Below are 22,547 nucleotides of genomic sequence, written 5' to 3' on the forward strand. Positions count from 1 at the left end.
CAGCTGTGGTGAGTTGAATCCTGGCCCACAGCTTGCCTGCTGCCACCAGCTCCATGCCTCTGTTGACGGCACAAGCCATCTTAGATGAGCAACTTTTGTTTAGGACTTTTGGACACTGGAAACTAACTGGGGTGAGAGAGCCAGACACTTGTGGCCTTGAGAGCTCTATTTCTCTTGTTGGTTTAATAAGCCCCATTGTTGTCCCCTGAGTGGTTGTGCAATTGTACACATGGGTGAAGAACCCACAGTGATTTATCCTCTATTAGGCACTGTCCTTGGGTGACTATATCCCCCTCCCCCATAGCCATTTCGTAATGAATTATCAGGTATTTAGAGACTGGTTCTTTATAGATGAATTAGTTTATTGAAGACTTAAGATTCTTTTCTGTCATTACTTAAGTTCTTATATAGGTCTGCCAGATAGTGGACAGAGCAAAAGAAATTAAAAAACACTAAATTTGATCAGTCTGGCTTCCTGAATGCTTAATTAATAGGGAGATCCACTGAAGCCCAGATTATCTGTTATCTCCCTTATCTCCACAAACCAGAAGTTATTGCAAAAGAAAATGTACATACTGAGAGAATAATTGGCTTTATACACTGATATTCTAGAATACTCCCCCTCTCATATTAGAAGCTTTATTTGGTCTCTTTACCTGAATAATATATGCGGGGCTCATTTCTTTTTCACCGGGTGGGATCAGTTTGATGAATGTCTCACAGCTGTGGTTTACTGACCATTCTCTCCATCCCAGTTTGAGGCTCAATTATCAGAAGAGCCAGAAGAACCAGATCACTTCAATCAGCCACTCACTAAGCAAATGAGAACTCAACCCCAGTCTTCTGAGGGCTGAAGTTATTCTCAGCTGCGCCCCAGGGAGAACAGAGGAATGCACCACTTGCCTGGGAGTGGTAGCAGGTGTTCTGCACAACCGTGTTTTTTCACTGCAGGTCTCTCCTTAAATGTGAATTCCCACTCTTTAAGCAAAACAACTCGAACGGTTGTGGATTCATGCTTTTTCTTCTTTCTTAGTAGTTTACAGTCAGATTTAGAGACACCGAGTCATATATCTGTTGACAGCACAAGAAACAAATTATGTTGAAGAAAGACAAGAAAGCAGAAACCCTTTCTTGCCTTCCTGGATGAGGACGACGTGGGGTTTGGGCTTTGCTTTAATGAGGACAAGGCTTGAACTCTGTTTTCGACATTTTAATACTCATCTTAAAAAACTTACTTTCCTATCATTCCGAACTGACTTGATACTTTGTCTTCCTAAAACTAAACCACTTTCTAATCTTGGGCTCTCGCCTGCTGCAGGGTTTGTGTTTGCCGGTTTATCCAACAGCCGGAGGTTCAGGGAGATGAAAGCAACTTGACAAAGCAGACAGAACAGGACTCCGTGATGTGAGTAAGCGGAAACTACATATCCCGGCGTGCTCCACTCGCGAGCACAATGGAGGCCTGTCGTCATCCGGGTCACGGGGCTGCGCGTTCCGTGCGCGCCGCCGGAATCCGGCCTGGGTCCCGCCCCGGGCGCAGGGCCCTCCTGGGCCGGGAAAGCTGCAATTCCCGGCATGCCCTGCCACAGGTGCGCCTGCGTACCGGAGCGACCACGCCGGGCCGCGGGTAGTTTTAAACGGCGTCTTTAGTTCTATGGGAGCCGGCCCGCCTGCCGCCGGGCAGAGCCACAGGGGGACGGTTGGAGTGTGGAGTGAGGCTGACAGGCCGTGGGCGGGTGAGCCGGCAGGGAGGTGCGGGCTCCTCGGGAGAGTCGGCGGCTCTGAAAAGGCCACCCAAACCTGCCCTCGCCCCGGTGGAGCTTAGTCTCTCCCTGGGGACCTCGAAGCCCGACTTACAGCGTCTCGGTTCTGGTGCCGGTGAAACTCGCTTAGGAAGGGAGTTTGCATTGCCTGCTTCCAGCAGAGGGAGGCAGGAAAGCCACCTGAGAGAGCCTCCAGTTAAGCCTCAGTACCACTTTTACTTCTTTGTGAGATTGGAGGTTATGAGGTCCTAGAAACGGCATCTCTCCGTTAATTTCGGCCGCCTCTTATCTTCTCTGGCCTGCTTATTAGAAAGCAGGTGTCAGGAATTTACATTCGTTCATTGCTGTTTCCTCAGTACCTGATATTTGTGCTAGAACAGCATAGACTTTGGTTAAGTTTTGTTGAAGTACCAGAACCGTGTCTGGCTCCAGCTAGACATTCAGGAAATGTTTGTTGGATGTATGAGCGAACCGAGACGGTAACCAAATTATTTTCCAGTGGTTGTGATAAAGAACATTGTATTCCTAGCCTGTTATTTTGGAACTACCAGCATGTAGTTGTGATTGGAGCCTTGTCCAAAAAGCAAGTTTTGCCTTTTCAAAGAAACCTGGCTTTTAATAGTGTAATACTGAAGACATTCGTATTAATACTTGCTTAGGATCTCCTTGGAAATACTCTCCTTAAGGATAGAGACAGAATTAACTTGATGATATATTTATGAAAGTAGCTGTGAGTGAACTTTTATGAAAATAGAAATTTATATCTTAGTATTTTTATTGTCACTACCAGGATCCAAATTTAGGTTTAAGTCTTCATTCAGTGATTCTTGTCGCATTTCAAAAACAGCAAAGCACAAATTTGCTTCAGCTGCAGTCTCTGCTGGAATATTAGAAATTAGAGCTAGATTCAATTCTTGCACGACCTTACTTATTAGATTATAAGCCTAAGAAAAGTCATAGAGTTAGTTTGTAGGGATCTGCTAAATGGCTAGTGGATAACGAGTCCCCAAAGTGGCATTTGTTACCATTGCCAGGTGAGGGAGGACAGGCATGGGTATGAGTAACAGCAGTGAAAATGAGAATCTCTCCTGGCTCTAAACCCCGGGCTCCACACATTCACTGGATCACAAGTCCTTACCTTGCTCTTCCTTTAACAGGCTCCCAGACTAAGAGACTCTCTCTGTGGTGGGCATTCATCCACCATTGCTTTCTCCCTTCCTTCAAGAGCTCTTCCAACCTTGACAGTTCTTTCCCTATGGTGGTTAGTGGGGGATGGATCTACCACTAACCCTGAGATCTGCTTGTATATATTTTTTACATTTTAAAAGCACAGCTTTATTAGGAAAAGGAGAAATAAGAGGTACCTGCATAGTCACAGACAGGCATGTCCTTGTTTTTAATAAATCGCCAAAGGGTAGATTGACTTTTTGTTGTTGTTTGTTTTGAGGCAATTTCTTTGATGACCTGAACACATTCCTTTGATGATATTTCAAGAACAACACCATGTATTTCACTCAAAAGCTTTATCTTCTGTCCACCAGCAGTCGATCTAGGCACCTCAATTTCTTTTCTCATAGGGTGAATTTTCTTAAAACCTACACCCCCTCAGAAGCTGGGGGGCCAAGTTTATTCCCTTTTTTTTTGACTTTCTAAAAGTTTGAGAAGTTCCAGTATAGATTAGGTTCAGGTGGGCAACGATGCAAATCGAGTTCTTAAACATACATGGAATTTGTTTTTTAAGCAAATGAAGTAATTTGAGTTGTTTTCATTTTGTTTTTATGATAGAATATGTACACACCCTGTAAAGTAAATGTAAGCATTTTATACATATCATAGGTACCTTAGGGAAATATCAACAAAACTGACATTTTCACTAGTTAACTTGAAAACATTTCAGATAAGTATCTATCCCATTCAAAATATGTGGAGATACTTGTGTTTCATTTCCTGTATTTTTTTCCCTAAAGATGGACTTTTGTTACTTGTACTATTATCATAAGTTAGGTTTCTGATTTAAATTAACTATAAACAGTCCTTAACAATCACCTACCTGATCCTAACAATTTGCCACAAAACTGTCTTCCCCACTCACTTTCAGCGCTGCTTGTCATTTCTTTTATCTTCTGTTTCTCCAACAATGTATCAGCTAAAGATCCTTTTGTGTGCAAACAACAGAAAAAACTGAGTTAATTTTTCTCCCATAAGCAGAGTTTGGAAGTTACTGATTTTGCCAAAAATGTCAGGTTAATCTGAGCTGCTCTGACCTTTTCCTATTAATCATATGAGATGATGCCTGGCTCTGTTTATTTTTAAATGTGAGGCACTACATGCTTACTGAAAGAGAACCCTCAGCTCTGGGCATCATAGGAAGGAAGGAAATGACAGGTACCATCATTTCTATCCTTTTTGTTAGAAAAACAAAAGTCTGCCCACAGGCTCCAGCAAGTATATGCCTGAGAAAAATATTTCATTGACTCAGGATGTGTCACTTGGATACCAAGTAGGGATGTTGGGTATGTGAACTTTTCAACTTCTTTTGGAGAGAGGACAAAGGAGCCAGTCAAGTCTGCCATAAAACCCAAGTACACATACCCTTTCCATGCCTTTTCTCTCCACTCCAGGTCTGGTTTATTTTTAGGTCAGCAGTAGGCAGACAGCAGGTGGGAGAAAATGGGACATAGGTTTTGGTTTGCATTTCCCTAATGTGAATGATGATGTTGAGCTGTTGAGCATCTTTTCATAAACATACAATATGTCATCCTTGGGAAGATGTTTATTGATATCCTTTGCTCATTTTAAAAATTGGATTATTTGCTTTTTGGCTATTGCATTGTATGAGTTCTTTATATATTTTTTAATGTTAGCCCCTTACCAGAAATGGTTCACAAATATTTTCCCCAATTTTATAGGTTACCTTTCCAAATAAGTTCTGATCTAATATACAGCATGGCGTGATTATAGTTAGTAACATGGCATTTTATACTAAAAGTTGGTAGCATAGATCTTAAGTATTAACACATGCACACACTTAACTATCTCAGATGATGGATTTGTTAATTATCTTGACCTTGGTAGCCATTCTACAATGTTTACATATATCACATCATCACTTGTACACCTTTAATACATGCAATTTGTCAGTTATCCCTCAATAAAGCTACAAAAAAGAATAAAAGGAAAAAGAGGCCATTCCCTGGGACTTGTAAGAGGAAGATAGGTGATTGAAGAGCTGTTTCAGAATGAAGAAATGTCCTCAATGGTTGTAGCAGTATTGTCAAAGAACTAAGCTTTTCCACAACTTGTCATCACATTTTTTTGTCAAATCCTACCAGCAGTCTTCTCATTCTTTTATTCTTGGGAGCTAGGAACAATTCTCATTCTTTTATTCCTGGGTCCTAGGAATCACTTCTGCCTGGGTGGTGAGGGGAAGAGAGATGTGATTACACAGCGAGTTGGCGAGAAAGTTGTCACTGATATCCCAGTGGGATCTCTGTGAGCACATTTGCTTTGAACACTTTTGCTAGTTGTAGTTAAGGTTTACAGTCTACTTTAGAAATGTCTGCAGATGAAATTGAAAAAATGTTTTTGAAGTTTTCACCCATGACCTGATATTGAACTTTGGACACCTGATTCATTTACATGTTGGCACTGCTGGCCAATTCTGCTTCTGTCACTGTTACCTGAAAGAGTACTACTAGCATTTATTCTCATGTGATTTGGTTTTAGAATCTAGATATTTGGTGTTAATAGCTTCCAAAGAGTCTTTGCTATGAAGTTCACAAATTTTAAAAATCACTGCTTCAGAATAGTTTGCAAATCTATTTTAAGCTCAATGTCCAAGTGTAGAATTTTTTTTTTAGAATAGGAATGTATTAAAATGAAAATGGCTGGTAATGACACAGGTAATAACTCCCTCAGCCAAGTCATAGAACTTAGTGTGTGTCTAATAGTAGTAATAAGATAGACTGGATTATGATGATGTAATATCAAATTATTGAACAATCTCAGTGTTTATAACAGCTTAAATTTACTACTCATATTGTGTACTGGATGGGTCAAGGCCCTGTTTCATGTGATATTTACTCTGGGATCATGGCACATGGAGCACACACGGTCTGGAATGTTGCTCATCTCACAGGGAGAGGGGGGAAAGGGAGAGAGGATGAATGAAAAGTTGGCTCTTATAGCTCCCACCTACATTTAATAAAGCAAAACCGGACACATGACTATTCCTGAGCCCCACATAACGGTTATATAATTCTCCCACAGGAAAGGGCAGTGACTATTTTGAACAAAAATAAAAATACATTAAAATTGTGTCTTTAATCTCAGGTGCATATGGAAACTGCAATGTCCAGACCAGTTGTCTCTCCAACCCACATCAATCCTACAGCCTCTGAAGCATTCACAGTACTTCAGCAAAGAATGAGAATAGTTGAAGAACAGACCAGTTCTCTGAGAGATGACCTAATAATGTTTAACTTTGGTGAAAAAAGGTAACATGAAAAAGGAAAACTAATCAAATGACACTAGATTGCTGTAAGTTGGAGAATTTTCCTTCGCTGAGTATTAAGAAGTCACAGTAGGATGGTTTGGCAGATAAAGCGGATATTTACAACAGAATTGGGAAAAAGTTTCCATTGAGCATTAATTCGAAAATATTTGCACATTTAAGAGAGTTGTCATCCTATAATAGTGCTACTACCACTATTCCCCTAAACAGACATTTAATGTATTGGGTGCACAAACTTTGATATCCTATTCACCTTTAATCCTTGATGAAAAACAAGTATGTAATTTTTCATGTAAGTAAAAATTTGGTTCTTGTTTTTCAAATCAAAAATAGCCTTTAATATTAAGGTAAACTAGATTCATCCCATGTATATATTTTTCATTCCTTCCCCCCAAGTTTACTATAAATTAAAAGATTTTAAGTCTTAAAAATTTTTCATAATTGAGAATAAGGTACTCAAAAGGACTGTTTTTCCCCTTGTGCAGCTAAAGAAGTTATTGCCATTAACTGTTGGACTATCAATGACCTCAGGAGTCTGGTTGCTTAATCAGTCAATATTGAATATAGTGGTGTGATTGTCTTTAAAATATGTATTTTCTGAAAGTCTCTCCTTAAGACTTAAACTTGGTATAGTTGGTCTCATGCTTCCATGAAATAGCTCTGGCAGTTAAAGATTAAATTTGTATCAATGTTGATTATATGTTAACACATAGTTATTATGACATTGTTTAAATTTTTCTCAAGACATGTTGATATATTGCCACCATGCTAACTTTCTTAGTTCATCCTTATAGAATTCTCATTTCATGTTTTGTGTATCAAGTTTTACATACCCAAAAATTTTTAAATTCAGATTAAAATAAATATTAAAACATCACTGATACCATCCCCATCCTCTGTTTAATAGTACACTCTAAATTTGGTGGGACTAACAGATGCTATTCTAGTAGAAATACTACATTGACTAGATGGTTGGGATTACCATAGTATACACTTGCCTTGCATAATATTGTTACATTGGGATCTTTACACAGAGGCCACTTGGAACCTCCAAAATGTTTAGAAGAACCTGTGAGTCAGAACAGCATTAGTCCTATCCAGAATGAGGTAATTTGTTCGGGAAAAACAGATATTTTATGGAGGAACTGTGAGTTTCTGGTAAATCGAATGTGCCATCTGGAACGCCTCATCCAGTCCTTGAAGATGAACATCTTTCGTCTGCAAACTGACAAGGATTTGAATCCACAGAAAACAGGTATAGAGAGGAGAGAATCATCAGAAATTTGATCCTGTATGGGTGTTTCATGAGTTGACTCTTTTCCTTTCCTGACCTTTCAAATGCTTGATGACCTCTCTATGCTGTCTGGCAGCTTTTCTGAAGGATCACCTGACTATAATACAGGAAGAACATTCTAAGGACTTGAAGCTATTGCATCTTGAAGTAATGAATTTGCGCCAGCAGCTGAGAGATGTAAAAGAGGAAGAAGACAAGGCACAAGATGAAGTGCAAAGACTGACTGCCACTCTGGAGATTGCTTCAGAGACAAAGGTTTGAGTCCAGAGTTCTAAAATACAGATTCACAGTTATGTTAGCTGGAGGAGGCAAAAGACCCATAAAAGTGACTTTTAAAAATAGGTGATAAAGATATGAGAATTCCTGACATTTGAAATTTATCTACATTGATAACCTACTCTATTGTATATTATCAGTAATTGAATATTTAAAGAACCCATATTCTGTATAGGTCATTAGAATGGCCCAGGGATTTAAAGTACTGTCTCTTTAAGAACTTACACATTAGCTGAGAGATGAGACATAGCATTAAAAAAAATAACAGGCCATGTTACAGGAAATGTTACAGGACAGCATGGTACAATAAGTGAATATTACAAAGTAAGTGCTTTGTGCTCAAGTGGGTTTGAGAGGGTACACATATTCTATCTAGAATAGATTAAGGTAGGTAAACTTCAACAAAGAGGATTTTAGCTGCTCCCTTAGTAGGCTAAGTGGAAATGTAAGGATATTTTAAGGAGCACACACACAGGCAGCAAAAAATAAAGATTAGGAAAAGAAACAATTTTATTTTCCAACCAGGCAGTGTAATGGATGTGCTATATGTTATTTTGTTTAATCTTTGCGAAAGGTTACGGTGTAGGTTATTGCCCCATTTTAATGATAAAAGTATTGAGGCCCAGAGAAAAGTTACTTCTTCTTTTTTTTTTTTTAGATTTATTTATTTATTTATACAAGAACTAGGGTACAGGCCAGATGTGTGGGAGGGTGAAAGGATTCACCAGAGACAGAGCGGGAAACAGAACAGGCAGACTGATGAAATACACTGCTAAGGGGAGCAGTGGGCGTGACAGGAGAGGTCTGCTGCGCCATGTGGGACCCTCACCGGCCAGCTGGCTGGGATTGAACTGGCGCTGCAGAGGCTGCGGACAGCTTCACAGCGCGGTGCTCAACCACCTGCGCCACCAGGGGAGGCCCGAAAAGTTGCTTCTTGAAGATTATACTTGGCTTATTTTTTTCCTGTAACCCAAGTTTGGACATAGATCTTTCTATTGGGCTCAGGTAAGGGAAAATACATAAATTAGCTAAGAGTGAGGATTTGTTTTGGGAATAAGTTGTAAATTAGCTTGGAATTGTATAAGATCTCAGAATCAAGAGTAGTCAGCAGCTAGGTATGATCCTATGAGGAATGATTAAGATTTTTGATACGTGACATTCAGAATAGAAAAACTGACAATGGTATAAATTGATTGTAAGAGAAGAGGTTGGTTGCAGGGAAAAAGAATCTGGTGATACTTAAGGCATAAACCTTATTAAGTCTACGGTTGTGTTTTGGGTGGAAAGAGGAATATTCTGTAAAGAAAGATATGCTAGACTATGATACTGAATAGGGACTGAAGGTAGAATATAGAAAGCCCAATGACAACTCTGAGGTTTTACATCCTGAATTGTGATGCCATAAGAAACAACATAAAATATTAAGTTGTGAAACTTGTGTTTTTCAGTTTCAGCTGGTAAGTATGGATAATATTTGAGGCCAGCAGATACAGAGCAATTAAATATATATATATATATATATATATACACACACACATACACACAGACACAGAGTAATTACCAGATTCTGATTTTTGAATTTTACAGAAGAGGTAAATGTGACCTAAAAGGGGAAATAATATAAGTCATGCATCAAAGTAATAAAATAATTTTCTTTTTAAATCTCACTGTAATAATTACTTCAGACTCAAAATAAGTCTTTTAAACCATATTCAAAATACCATTTATAGACAATTTCTTTCATTTCAAATTGTAACCTTTTCCCCCTCTACTTTTAGAAGAATGCAGCCATTATAGAAGAAGAACTGAAATCCACAAAACGTAAAATGAACCTTAAAATTCAGGAGGTATGTAAAAATAGGGCGGAGGGGGGGAATTGGATTTGCTGAGGGGAAGTCAAACTAAAGTGAAAAGAAACATTTGAAGCAGAAAAAAAAAAAGTGACCATATAGTAGGAAGATTTAAAAAGTATGCCACATGAAATTCAGGTGAAAGTACCTACCCTTATATAATAAGGACTGCCTTTTGCCTCAATACTGCTATAAAACCAGAAATTTTAAGATGCTCAGTGAGCCAAAAAGGAACTAGTTACCACAAAATTCATGCAGTTACCCATAAACTAGAGACTTTCATACAAAGACTTTAACAAAAGTTGTGTTTAAATTAAAATGCTTTTAATAAGCTTGCTCATCTCATTTTACCTTCAAACTCTCACATTTCAACTGAAATTTTAGTAGACAACAGATTGGGAATTATAAAGTAGGTGGCTGCTAAAAGTGGTTGTAACTAAAAATTTATGAAAATAGTGGAAGAGTCAGAAGAATAACTGAATACTAACAGTGGCCTAAAAACCTCAATGTTCTCTGGCAGAATAATAATAGACATTAGCCCAAATAATAGTTAAGTTACATTTAAAATGTGTTATACAAAACAGAAGGACAGATACATGTTCTAGGGAAATTCTCATACAAAGTTTTTAAAGTTAGAAATTTTAGTGTGCCAGATGGTAAGTATAACTATTTGGAAAATTCTCTTACACAGTGCATTTTATTTTCCAGTAATTACTGACAATAGCATGATTATTTATAGTTTATAGCAAGTTTATTGCTTAAAAATTGTTTTGACTATTTTAGTAGACTTTTTTCAGAATAGTTTAAAGTTTATAGAAAAACTGTAACAGGAAAGGGTTACTATCTACCTCCAACCTCCCCACCCCCAGGATTTCCCATTATTAACATCTTGCATTAGTGTGGTACATTTGTTACATATGATTAATCAGTATTGAGACATCGTTAATTATATTGTTTCACTCTGTTCATTACAGTATCATACAGAATAGTTTCTAAAACTGCTCTGTGCCCTACATAGTTGAACCTCCCCTCCCCCCACACTACTCCCTAAGCTCCTGGCAACCTCTGATCTTTTGCTGTGATTTGTTATTATTGGAATCATACAACAGGTAGCCTTTGGGGACTGGCCTGGTTCACTTAGCATATGCAAGGTCCTCCATGTCTTTTTATGGTTTGATGTCTCTTTTCTATCACTGAACAATACTCCATTGTATGGATGTTCCATAGTTTATCCATTACCTGTCCAAGGACCTCTTGGTTGCTTTCTAGTCTTGGCAGTCATGGATAAAGTTGCTACAAACATTGAAAGGCAAGTTTTTACCTGGACATAAATATTGAACTTATTGGGCTAAATAACTAGGGACACACAATCATTTGACAAGCGTATGTTTAGCTTTTCAAGAAACTGCAGCCTATCTTACCAAAGGACTGTATCATGCTACATTCTCAGCAGCAATGAATGAGAGTTCCTGTTGCTCCACACCTTCATCAGAATTTGGTGTTTTCAGTGTTTTGCATTTTTCCCATTCTAATAGCTACATAGTGGTATCTTGCTTTGATTTACAATTCCCTAATGACATATGAATTGAGGATCTTCTCATATATATATATGAGAAGTATATATATACACTTATATATAAGTATATATACACAATATATACTTATATATCATATATATTATATATAATATATACTTACATATACATATATATATTTTATATATATATACTTATTGGCCATCTGTATGTCCTATTTGGTGAGGTATCTGCTAGATCTTTTATCCATTTCATAACTGTTTGTTTTACTGAATTTTAAGAGTTCTTTATATTTTTTTGGAATGCCAGTCTTTCATCAAATGTGTCTTTATAAATATTTTCTCCCTGTCTTTATCTTTTCATTTTCTAAGCTGTATCTTTCGTGGAGTAGAAGCTTTTAAATTTTGTTTTTGTGTACAGAGTTGTTTAAGTACCATTTGTTGAAAAGACTATCCTTTGTGCATTGGACTGACACTTATTTTTTATTAGGGAAGTACTAGTTCATGGTGTTGCTATAAGATCTTGAATTTTCTTTGAACTCTGTTACCTGCATAAGTACTGTTCTAGTCAAACAGGTGCATTTTGAGGGTATATAGAACAGGAAGTATGAATTAATCTGTTCCAGCTACCATAGCAAATTGCCACTGGGTGGCTTAAACAATAAAAATCTATTTCTCACAGTCCAAAAGATTAGAAGTCCAAGATCAAGAGTTAGCAGATCTGTTTTTTCCCTGAGTCCTCTCTCCTTTGCTTGCAGATGGCAGCCTTTTCCCTGTGTCTTCACGGGGTATTTTCTCTGGACATATCCTACATGTCTCTTTGTTCAAATTTCCTCCTCTTAGTAAAGTAGACTTTACACATTACACAGGATCTACCCAATGGCCTCATTGTATATTAATCTCTTGAACTCCTTTGAAGACTGTCCAAATAGATTCACTTTTTAAGGTACTGGAGTTAGGGCTTTAATATTGTATCCCATTCATATGTAATCATAGGAATTTTGGGGTCATACAATTTGGCCTATAATAGAGGACTATACAGAGACCTAATAAATGTATATATTTTCCTAAGATAGATATATATAAATAAAAAGTACATATATACAAATATGGTTCTGAACATGCAGATACAGAGAACCAGTTGGTGGTTTCCAAAGACAGAATGGGGGGGAGGGGAGAGAAATTGTTATAAGTGTTGGGGATATAATATACAGCATGATATTTATAGTTTATAATACTGTGTTGTATATTTGAAAGTTGCTAAGAGTGTAACATAAAAGTTCTCTTAATGAGAAAAATATTTAATTATGTGTGGTGATGTATGTTAATTAAATTTATGATAATCACTTCATATTGTCTTTATATATCAAATCATTATATTGTACATTAAAACTAATACAATGTTATGTGTCATTTTAATTTTAAAATTAAATAAGTGAATGATTTAGGGAAAAAAATCTAATTCTTATGAACATTGAACAGATGGGTTGCCTTTAATGCTTCAGTATAATTATCAAATAAAAATTCCCTTTATAAAGCATATTACATTTTGAGCAAATTATACTATATTATTTGATTCAGAACTTATAAAAGTATATTAAGCTACTCTATAGGATAAAGTAAGTGTAACATAACCTCAAAAATAGAGCCAAAACTGAAAACTGTCGTCCGTTCTTAAGATGGTAATAATTCACTAATCATTGGATGAGGGAATTTCTAAACTTAAAAGAACAGAATTATAAAAGACTTAATTGATTTGACAAGTTATGTAGGAAAAAAAATCGAAACTAATAAACCTTACCAAATTAGTTAAAAACCTTCCTTTATAAGGAACTTAAAATTGACTAAAAAACCCAAAACAAAAAAATGGACAAAACATAAGAACAGTTCAGAAATTATATAAATAGCTAATTAACGTATGATTGTTTATTCTTACTACTGAAGAAATGCAAATATGTTGAGATGTTCTTTTTCATTTATTAGATTAACAAAGATTTAAGAAAATGATAATATGTAGTACTGATGAGATTTATTCAAATACTACTGATAAGGTAAAGTTGGAAGGAAAATCACAATGTATCAAAAGTCTAAAAACTATACCTTTAACCTAGTGATTTCTCTTATAGGAATTCATCCTAAGGAAATAATTAGACTGAAAAATTTATTCACAAGCATGTTCAGAAAAATAATGTAGAATAGTGAAAAACTGGAAAAACCTGAATGTTCAATATTCGGGGTATGATTAGAAAATCATAGAATATTTTCAAAATGGGCTATCTTGTAACAATTTCATGCCAACAAGAGTCTTTGTCTCTTCCTACTTTTAAAATCTTTTTTAAAATGGTTTAAAATATAAGTATAGTTTAGAGAAGTTATCTGTATTTCTCTGGGATTAAAAATATTTCTGTTTAACATCTCTTCATGAAATGAATAGCATTCTGCAATTCCCATTTAATTGGAAAGGATTTCTTCATTATTAAATGACTCAACCTTTATATCTTTATCTGACTCATTTCATATTTATTGACAGAAATAAGATTAATATACCTAAATTCTTAAGTGTCAATTTTGTCTACTGTTTAATGGTTACTTTATTATTTGTTTTTACTTTTATTTTTTTTTTAAAGATTTATTTGTTTATTTATTTGTTTGTTTTGTTTATTTATTTATACAAGCACTGGGTACAGTCAGAAGCGCGGGAGGGCTAGAGAATTCACCAGAGCCAGAGCGGGGAGCAGAGCAGGCAGAAGGACCGAAGTACACTGCTGAGGGGAGCAGCGGGCGGCAGGAGAGGTCCGCACGCCATGTGGGATCCTCCTCCGGTGGCCGGGGAGCAGCCGGGGATCGAACCGGCACTGCAGAGGCCGTGGGCAGCTTCGCAACCCAGCGCTCAACCGCTGCGCCACCGGGGAGGCCTGTTTTTACTTTTAAATTCCAAAACAGAACTGAAAGTTTTCAGAGATATGTTTGTAGTACTATGGGATAAAAAATATATGTAGATAAAATCAAAATATAGGGAAAGTTAAAAAACAAAGGCAGAAAATACAGTAGTACAGAAAATACATATATTAAGGTATGATATTAGTGTTTTTCAAACTTCTTTTTTGACAGCAATCCGTTATAAGACATATTTTACAGTGTAACACTGTGTACCTATACACACACACTTTTCACAGAACAATATCCTTTCTTACTACTTCATCTTTCTGTTTTTTTCTCCCCTCCCTGCTTCCCCCTTGCCACCTTTTTCAAATGCTGCTTGCAACTTCCTAATGGGTCTTGACTGGAAATTTGGAAACGAGACATACAATAGGAAGACATGGTCCACATATTTGATTCTGCATTTCTTATAAGATTATCCATTAGGAAGAAAAAAAAGGCTTCTGGGTAGTGGTAAATGAATGAAGAGTGTTTTGGGGGTGATACGGTATGTTTGGTAAACTTTACATGATGACTTTGATCTTTGTTAAACTTCTGTGATGTTCCTGGGTCTCACCTAACTACAACGTTGCTTTGTAGCTAAGGAGACAACTGTCTCAGGAGAGGCACCTAAGGGAATCTCTTGAGAAATCTGAATCAGCCATGCTACTTAAAATACAAGAAATGGGATCAACAGTAGAGGTGGAAAGGAAACAGGTAGACATTTTCTCGTTTATGTTAGGAAAGTGAAACCAAAAAAGAAAAGCTGTTATTTTACTATATATTTAAATCTATAGTTTTACTTCTAGATTATTTACTTTTCTATAGTAATCTGTTAACATTCTTACTACAATTTAAAAATATTTTCTTACAAAATAAGAAAGGACTCTGGTATCATTTAGTCTCTTAATTTATGAATAAGGTCACTAATGACAAGAGAAGTTAATTTGCCTCAGGCGTTATAGAGGTGAACTCTATGGTATCTTTTCTCCTACACTTAAATCTCTGTTAGTGTTATATGTATGTGATGTGGATAGAAAATAAAAATTAGACTGAGCTAATACTTGAAGCAAAGAGCACTAATAAGTAAAATAATCAGGAATATATTTGTGCTACTGTTTTCAATTCTCAATATCTTATCATAATATTTTTGCCTTCATAGCTGTTATTTGAGGTAGCTATGTGTAATTTATAATTTAAAATTCTATATATGCAAGGCAATTAGCAGTTTCAAATCTTAATAGCTGCATTATATATTTATATATATTTTTTAACCAATGACTGTCCTTCATTATAAAGGAGATTTTGCTTAAGGAATTTGTAAACAATTCTTTGTTTCTGTAACATGTACTGCTAATATAGTAGCAACTAGCCACATATAAATTAAATTAATTAAAATTAAACAAAATTGAAGATTCAGTTCACATTTTGAATGGCCACATTTGAATGTTCAACAGTCACTTGTGGTCAGTGATTGTTGTGTTGCAGAGTGCATAGAAAGTTCTATGGGTTGGCACTGCTATAAGACACTGTACTCTTGATATATTTTACTGTATCATATAGATAACTCCCCTTTTCCCTCCAGCAACATTAAGAAAAATTTAGAAAAATTTTCTTACACATGTAAGGTATTTTTAAAGAAATTTCTTTACCTTATAGAAAAGGAGTTTTCTTATACAATTTCAGGTGCAAATTTTGCAGCAAAACTGCATTGCCCTACGCAATTCTATACAGACCACCCAAGAACTACTGACACAGGAGCAACAAAAAAAAGGAGAGCTGGAGACAACCACATCACAACTCAAGTCTGTTCTAAGTATGAAAATAGATGCTAGAAATTAAGTGTCGTTAGTTTTCTGAAATTTCATGGAAGAGCTGTTAAGATCCCAAATTCTGTTTTTTGGTTTTTTTTTTAAAGATTTATTTATTTATTTATACAAGCACTGGGTACAGTCAGAAGCGCGGGAGGGTGAGAGAATTCACCAGAACCAGAGGGGAGAGCAGAGCAGGCAGAGTGACGAAATACACTGCTGAGAGGAGCAGCGGGCAGCAAGAGAGGTCTGCATGCCATGTGGGACCCTCACCCCATGGCAGGGGATCGAACTGGCGCTGAAGAGGCAGCGGCAGCTTCACAACCCAGCGTTCAACCGCTGCACCACCAGGGAGGCCCAGATCCCAAATTCTTGAAGTGACCAGTATTACTGGTATTTCCCACAGGCCTAAATATTAAAAAAAAAAAAAAAAAAAAAATGTTCATTTCCTTTCTATCTCTGGCACTGAGGGGAAGAAAAAAAAAAAAGAATGTTCATGATAAAATGGAATTTAGCTCTTTTAATTATAAGCTATTCTTTAAATTTTTTCAGGTTTCTTTATGGATTGTAGACTTAGGAATATTTCTTTCTAGAAAACTAGATTGAATGATGAATAGTAGAATGTTAGGAAGAAAATAGGCCATTAATTTTTTTTAAGATTTATTTATACAAGAACTGGGCTACAGTCCAGAGGCATGGGAGGGTGAGAGAATTCACCAGAGACAGAACAGGGAGCAGAACAGGCAGAGGGACCGAAAACAGGGAGCAGTGGGCAAGACAGGAGAGGTCTGCTGTGCCATGTGGGTATCTCCCTGGCCAGCCAGGAATCGAACCTGTGCTCAACCCGCTGTGCCATTGGGGAGGCCCTGCCATTAATTTTTTTAAACCTGATTCTAACCACTTTTAATGTCATACTTTCCATTCATGTTATCAATTTATTTTGGTAAGCCTGTATTTGTAGAAACGGACAACCATAAGGTACCCCAGAGAGAGCTAAGATTGATCTCATTTTACAGATGAGTAAACAGCCTATAAAAGTCAAAATATGAGAATATTGAAGTTTAGATTTGACCCCAGGTGCTCTCAGTCAGGCTTCTTCCATCTAGCCTTTTAGCCCTTACCATACTAAATTTGTTGATAAAAGCAGTTTTCAGATAGTCTCATGTACCTGACCCAAAAATAACATTTCATGTTTTGCATACACACTAAATGATCTCATGTAATATGCAGAACTGTCTATATTGCCCAAAGTTATAAAATGAATAAACAGCTAAGTAAGGCCTGAATCTGGATCCTCAAGCTAAAAGCCTAGTGTTCTTGCCAGTGTTCCTTCCCTGCTCTGTGGCTATAATATTATATGGGGGTAAAGAATGTCAAAAGGTAAATGAAAATTAGAAAAAAGTAATCCATTCAATATTTTGCCTTGCTGCTTTTAGCAGTAAGTACTTTTTGTTTGTGTGCTGTATAGTAACCCTGAAATTCTTAGTTGCTCATGCTCCATATCTTCCTATGATTACATGCCTATGAAAGTACGTGTTATATTTTATGTTGCTGCCACCGTATCTCATTTGGTCGTACAAATAACCTTGTGAGAAAGAGAAAATATGCTCTATTCTACAGAAGAATAAGATCTATATCCAATGACAAAAAAAAAATAGGATAGCTAGGACTAAAAATACAGATATTTCTATTATCTGATTTCTTTCATGTTATTTTTTCAATGGATTAATGTTTTTGAATTTTGTAAAGAATAGATGGAAGACCATTAAAAAAAAATTAAACAACAGTAACTCAAACTAATATGAAGAAAGCCTGTCTGAATACCAACTATGTTTCATACTGAATAATACTCTTCACATGCATGCTATTTTATTATATTAAGGTACAGATAGTTATTACATACTAATTATCACTACATCAAAGGAATTCCTTTTCAATGAATTTAAAAAAGTAATGTTCAACAATTGTTCATATTGGCAATAAACATATGTGCTAATTAAAGTGATTAAATTGTTCTTCCAAGTAAAAAACAATCCCCTTCATTCTTTCATTGATGAGTGGAATTTTTAAAATGTTATAGTTTTATCTTTTTGATCTTCGCATTTTAAATTCGAATTCATTTGAAGTGAGTCTTGGACTCACATTCAAAAGTTTTTTTTAACTATATCATAATTATGAGTTTTTATGTTAGAATTTTCTTGTTATTTTGATAATTGAAGAGAAACTAATAGATTTTTATGAATTTTCCATGAAACCAGAACATTATTCTCAGGATAGTTTACATTTTTTGGCTACTAGTATACAAAGCCAGAATGTTCCTTGATTTTTTTTGCATTTGGTTTTATTTTCATATACTCTGAGTAATTTCAAATCTTTTTTTTCTCATACAAGATCATCCTCCTGAGCTCCAGATGGTATCTTACTGCCAGCTAAACATCTATATTTGGATGTCTTGCAGATCTCTCAAAACACATGATAAAAGCTAAAGTATTGCAGTCCTTCTAACTCATTTTATCCTCCAAACCTGTTCCTTGCCCTAGTTGAAGAGTTCACCATCCTCCCTGCTGTCCAAGTCTGAATGCTGGATATTTTCCTTATGCTATACCAGTCAACCACCAAGTCCTTACAATTCTCTCTGCTTACTATGTCCTTTGCATTGTTATTACCTTAAAGCCAGCTTTCTGCTTTATTCTTTGGTTACCGTAACAGCTACCAAACTGATTTCTGTCTTTATTGAGCCTCTGATAGAATGGCATCATTTCTCTAGCAAAAAGCTTTCAATTAAGTGCATTTCTGCTGTGAGATGAAATTCATCCTCGTCTAGGCAGAAAAGTAAAATGTGACCTCATTTTGCCATTGCACATGACTGTAGTCTGGTTTCTCGATAACTTCATGATAATAGTTTCCAGTCTATAAAAATATTATCAAAATATCTGTGTTTCTCCAACACACAAACTAAAAAAAAAAAAAATCCAAGTTTCTCAGGGGAAAAATACAAGTGACTTCAATTTAGTAATTGTTATAATAGTTACATGGACTTTTTGTTTTTAGTTTCTAGAGATGACCTCATTTCTAAGTTGGTTGAAGAAAACAAGGTAAGTTTTGAGGTTTTAGAATATATCCTCACTAAGTAGTATTTCCGCATTCCTGTTGATTGACACTCTTAATTCTCCTAAAACCATTATTTAAGAAAGGGTTTCAGTATAAATGAGTTGTATATTCAGAATTTTTATGAACTGGGTAGTAAATAAACCTTTTTATATAGATTATAATAGTTCGAAAGGGTGAACTGACAAAAACAATGAGACTTTATTTGTATTTTATGCCAATTACAAACTAAATTTTTACAGATTAGAGAACCTGTTATAAGAAATGTTGACTTTTTGGTGGTGATGGATTCACAACAAAGTAAATGTACTACTGCCACTGACTTTAACACTTAAATATTAATTAAATGAACTATACACTTAGCACTGTATTTAACTATATATTTAAAAGTCACAATAATAAATTTTATATATATTTTACCATAAGAAATGAAAAAAAGAAATGTCATTACTTTTATATCTTAATAAATTTTAAATCAATCTCAATATGCAGATCTTATTTGAAATAATTTTTTCTGGTTTCTCTCTCTTTTTGTGTTATGTGATGTTTACCTTTCTAGAGATGCTCCTGGATAAACAGAGTGGTGGTCTTTCTTTTTTTTTTTATTTATTTGTTTTTTTGTTTGTTTATACATGCAATGGGTACAGTCAGACGCGCGGGAGGGCGAGAGAATTCACCAGAGCCAGAGCGGGGAGCAGAGCAGGCAGAAGGACCGAAGTACACTGCTGAGGGGAGCAGCGGGCGGCAGGAGAGGTCTGCGCACCATGTGGGACCCTCCTCCGGTGGCCGGGGAGCAGCCGGGGATCGAACCGGTGCCGCAGAGGCCGCGGGCAGCTTGGCAACCCAGGGCTCAACCGCTGCGCCACCGGGGAAGCCCTGGAGTGGTGGTCTTTCTGTAGAGAAAGGACATAAACTTTTTTCTTTCCCATTTGACTAAGTACCTTTCAGGGTATTCAGACATCTCAGGGAAAGACAAACCACAACTCGTATCCCTATCACCCATACCTCTTTTCAAAGAGAATTAGCTATTTTTTCTTTTTTTCCACAGAGCAAAGATGTTTTCTTCTCCTCTATCCTCAAGTGCTCCTCAATGAAAATATCTTCACCAACTGAAAACTTTAAAAGATCCTTGAATGTGTTTTCTTTGAAATCACAAAATCTTACTGCTAATAGGAAAAAATGTACACATAACAAATATTTTATCCTAGTACCACTTTCTTTACACAGGATGCTAGAGAAATATTTAGGTTTTAGGCAAATTCTTTCTATTTGGAATCCCAATATAGAAATATTTTAAAAAGCAATTTTGATAATTATGAAGTTTGGGAGTTGAAGATATAAAGATAAAAAATACTTTATTAGATACTTCAGCTGGTACTTGTCAAAATACAGAACTATTTTAATAGATACTTTTAATAGCTCTTAAATATAAAACACTTTTCCCCCCCATAGAATGTGCAGATGTCTTTCAACAAGGAAAAGGAAGAAAATGCATATTTGAAGTCTGAAGTAATATCCCTTCAAGAAGTATCAGAAAAGGCACAGGTAAATTTTCCCATTTCTATAGTTTTTAGATTTGATGCATTCATACCATTGCCACCATTCATTATTTTTATAAGGCCTACTTTATCTAGAAAACATTACCAAATTATCTATATTTCTCATTTTGCTCTCTAAATTTGCTCTTATGACACACAAGTATATGTGATATATTACTAAATTATGCACTAGTTTTTTTTTGCTTTCTAATTCATTAAATTTATAGCTTTCATTTCTCCCAATGAACTTTTAAGCAGTTCATTGCCACAGAATGAGTCCTGTGCTTTTCTGCCTTCCATAGTTAAATAGCACAGTAGGAACCTAATTACTGGATTTTGTAATGACCATATTCTGTGGGATTTGGTTTCCAGATTTAGTTGTTACATATATGGATGTGTATGGAGAAGAGTCAACAAATGTGTGTCAACAAACGAGTTATTTCTGATAAGGACCAATGAAATAACTTAAAAGATATTTTTGTTGGTACGATTTGATTATTTTAATGTCAGAATTATAGTGTTGCTGTGTTCTTTTTATGACAAAGAAAATATAGTGTAAATATGCTCTTTGATAATATCTACTGCTATTGCTCTTACTATACTAAAAATAGTTAACATTTATAGACCATATACTATATTCCAGGCACAATTCTAAGCACCTTATATTGATAAAATTTGTGATCCTCACAATAACAGTGTTATAAAAATCATTATTACTTCCATCTTAAAGTTGATATAAAGAGGATTTTACAGCTAAAATCTGATAACATTAATGTGACTGCAAAGAAATTAGCTATTTTAAGGAGAAAGAGTTCTGCTCATCTCTTGACATTCCTTGATGAATACTTTGTACATCTTGTTAAAAAGTTTGAATTACCCCTGACTTTATTCCTGTTATTCTATACATACACTTAATGATGCTTTCCACATATTCGTTCATTTATTTTTTATTTCTTGAGCCATTAAAAAAATTCCTATACATAAATGGTATATTATTTATATGTATTTATGGAGGCAACATTGGTTTTATAACACTGTATATGGCTTAAGGGTCTAGGCTCACACCTTCTTAGTGTTTGTATCACGCCACACCTATCACTAAGGCACCATAGTCTTGCACCATAGTCTATTGGATCCCTTGCACACTTTGCTTTCAACCCTTGCCCAGCCTTTTTTGTAACCTAAATTCTACAGATATATTCGTAGGGTTTGTTATTAGATTGGTTTTGGTTGAACCTTTATTTTGTATTTTTATATTCTACCTATAAGTGAAACCATGCAACATTTGTTTTTTTCCTTCTGACTTATTTTGCTTAGCATTATCCTCTCCAATTCCTTCCATGTTGTAGCAAAAGACAAGAATTCATCTTTTATTGCTGGATAGAAATCCATTATGTATATATAGCATATTAATCCACTCCTCAGTCACAGGATTGTTTCCATAGCTTGCCTATTGACAGTAGTGCTACAGTGAACACAGGAGTGCATATATCATTTTGAATTAGAGTTTTTAAATTCTTCAGATATATACCGAGGAAGAGAATTGCTGGACCATACAGTACATATATTTTTAATGTTTTAAGAAACCTCTATACTGTTTTCCATAGGGGTTGGACCAGTCTGCATTTCCACTAATAGGGTATAAGTGTTCCTTTTTATTTATAACCTTGTCAACACTTGTTCTTTCTGGTCTCTTTTTGTGAATTGGTAGCCTACTGTGGTTTTGATTTGCATTACCTTAATGACAGGTGATGATAAGCATTTTTTCATGTGCCTGCTGGCTTTCTTCCAAAAATCTCTATTTCAATTTTTCTCTTAATTTTTTGATTGGATTATTTGGGGGATTTGTTGAGTTTTATGAATTCTTTGTAGATCTTCAATCTCCTTGTTGGTTATATGATGTGCAGATATTCCATTCAGTGGAGTGGGTTTTCATTTTAA

General features: G+C 35.7%; 1 protein-coding gene across 3 annotated transcripts in view; it reads left to right on the top strand.

Annotated features, from left to right (window-relative positions):
- The first annotated feature begins 1,558 nt into the window (after positions 1-1,558).
- CCDC150 (coiled-coil domain containing 150) overlaps positions 1,559-22,547 on the top strand; it is a 46,844-nt gene continuing 25,855 nt past the window's right edge. For all 3 annotated transcript variants that reach the window (XM_054699961.1, XM_054699959.1, XM_054699960.1), the window contains exons 1-9: positions 1,559-1,589; positions 6,096-6,259; positions 7,311-7,531; positions 7,647-7,825; positions 9,625-9,693; positions 14,750-14,866; positions 15,836-15,965; positions 19,012-19,055; positions 20,521-20,613. In XM_054699961.1, the coding sequence (XP_054555936.1) occupies positions 6,102-6,259; positions 7,311-7,531; positions 7,647-7,825; positions 9,625-9,693; positions 14,750-14,866; positions 15,836-15,965; positions 19,012-19,055; positions 20,521-20,613 (1,011 nt within the window). In that variant the 5' untranslated portion in view covers positions 1,559-1,589; positions 6,096-6,101. The remainder of the gene's footprint in view (positions 1,590-6,095; positions 6,260-7,310; positions 7,532-7,646; positions 7,826-9,624; positions 9,694-14,749; positions 14,867-15,835; positions 15,966-19,011; positions 19,056-20,520; positions 20,614-22,547) is intronic.

This window comes from Talpa occidentalis, unplaced genomic scaffold, assembly GCF_014898055.3.
Source record: "Talpa occidentalis isolate TD23 unplaced genomic scaffold, MPIMG_talOcc4v2.1 talOcc4.3, whole genome shotgun sequence".
NCBI lineage: Eukaryota > Metazoa > Chordata > Mammalia > Eulipotyphla > Talpidae > Talpa > Talpa occidentalis.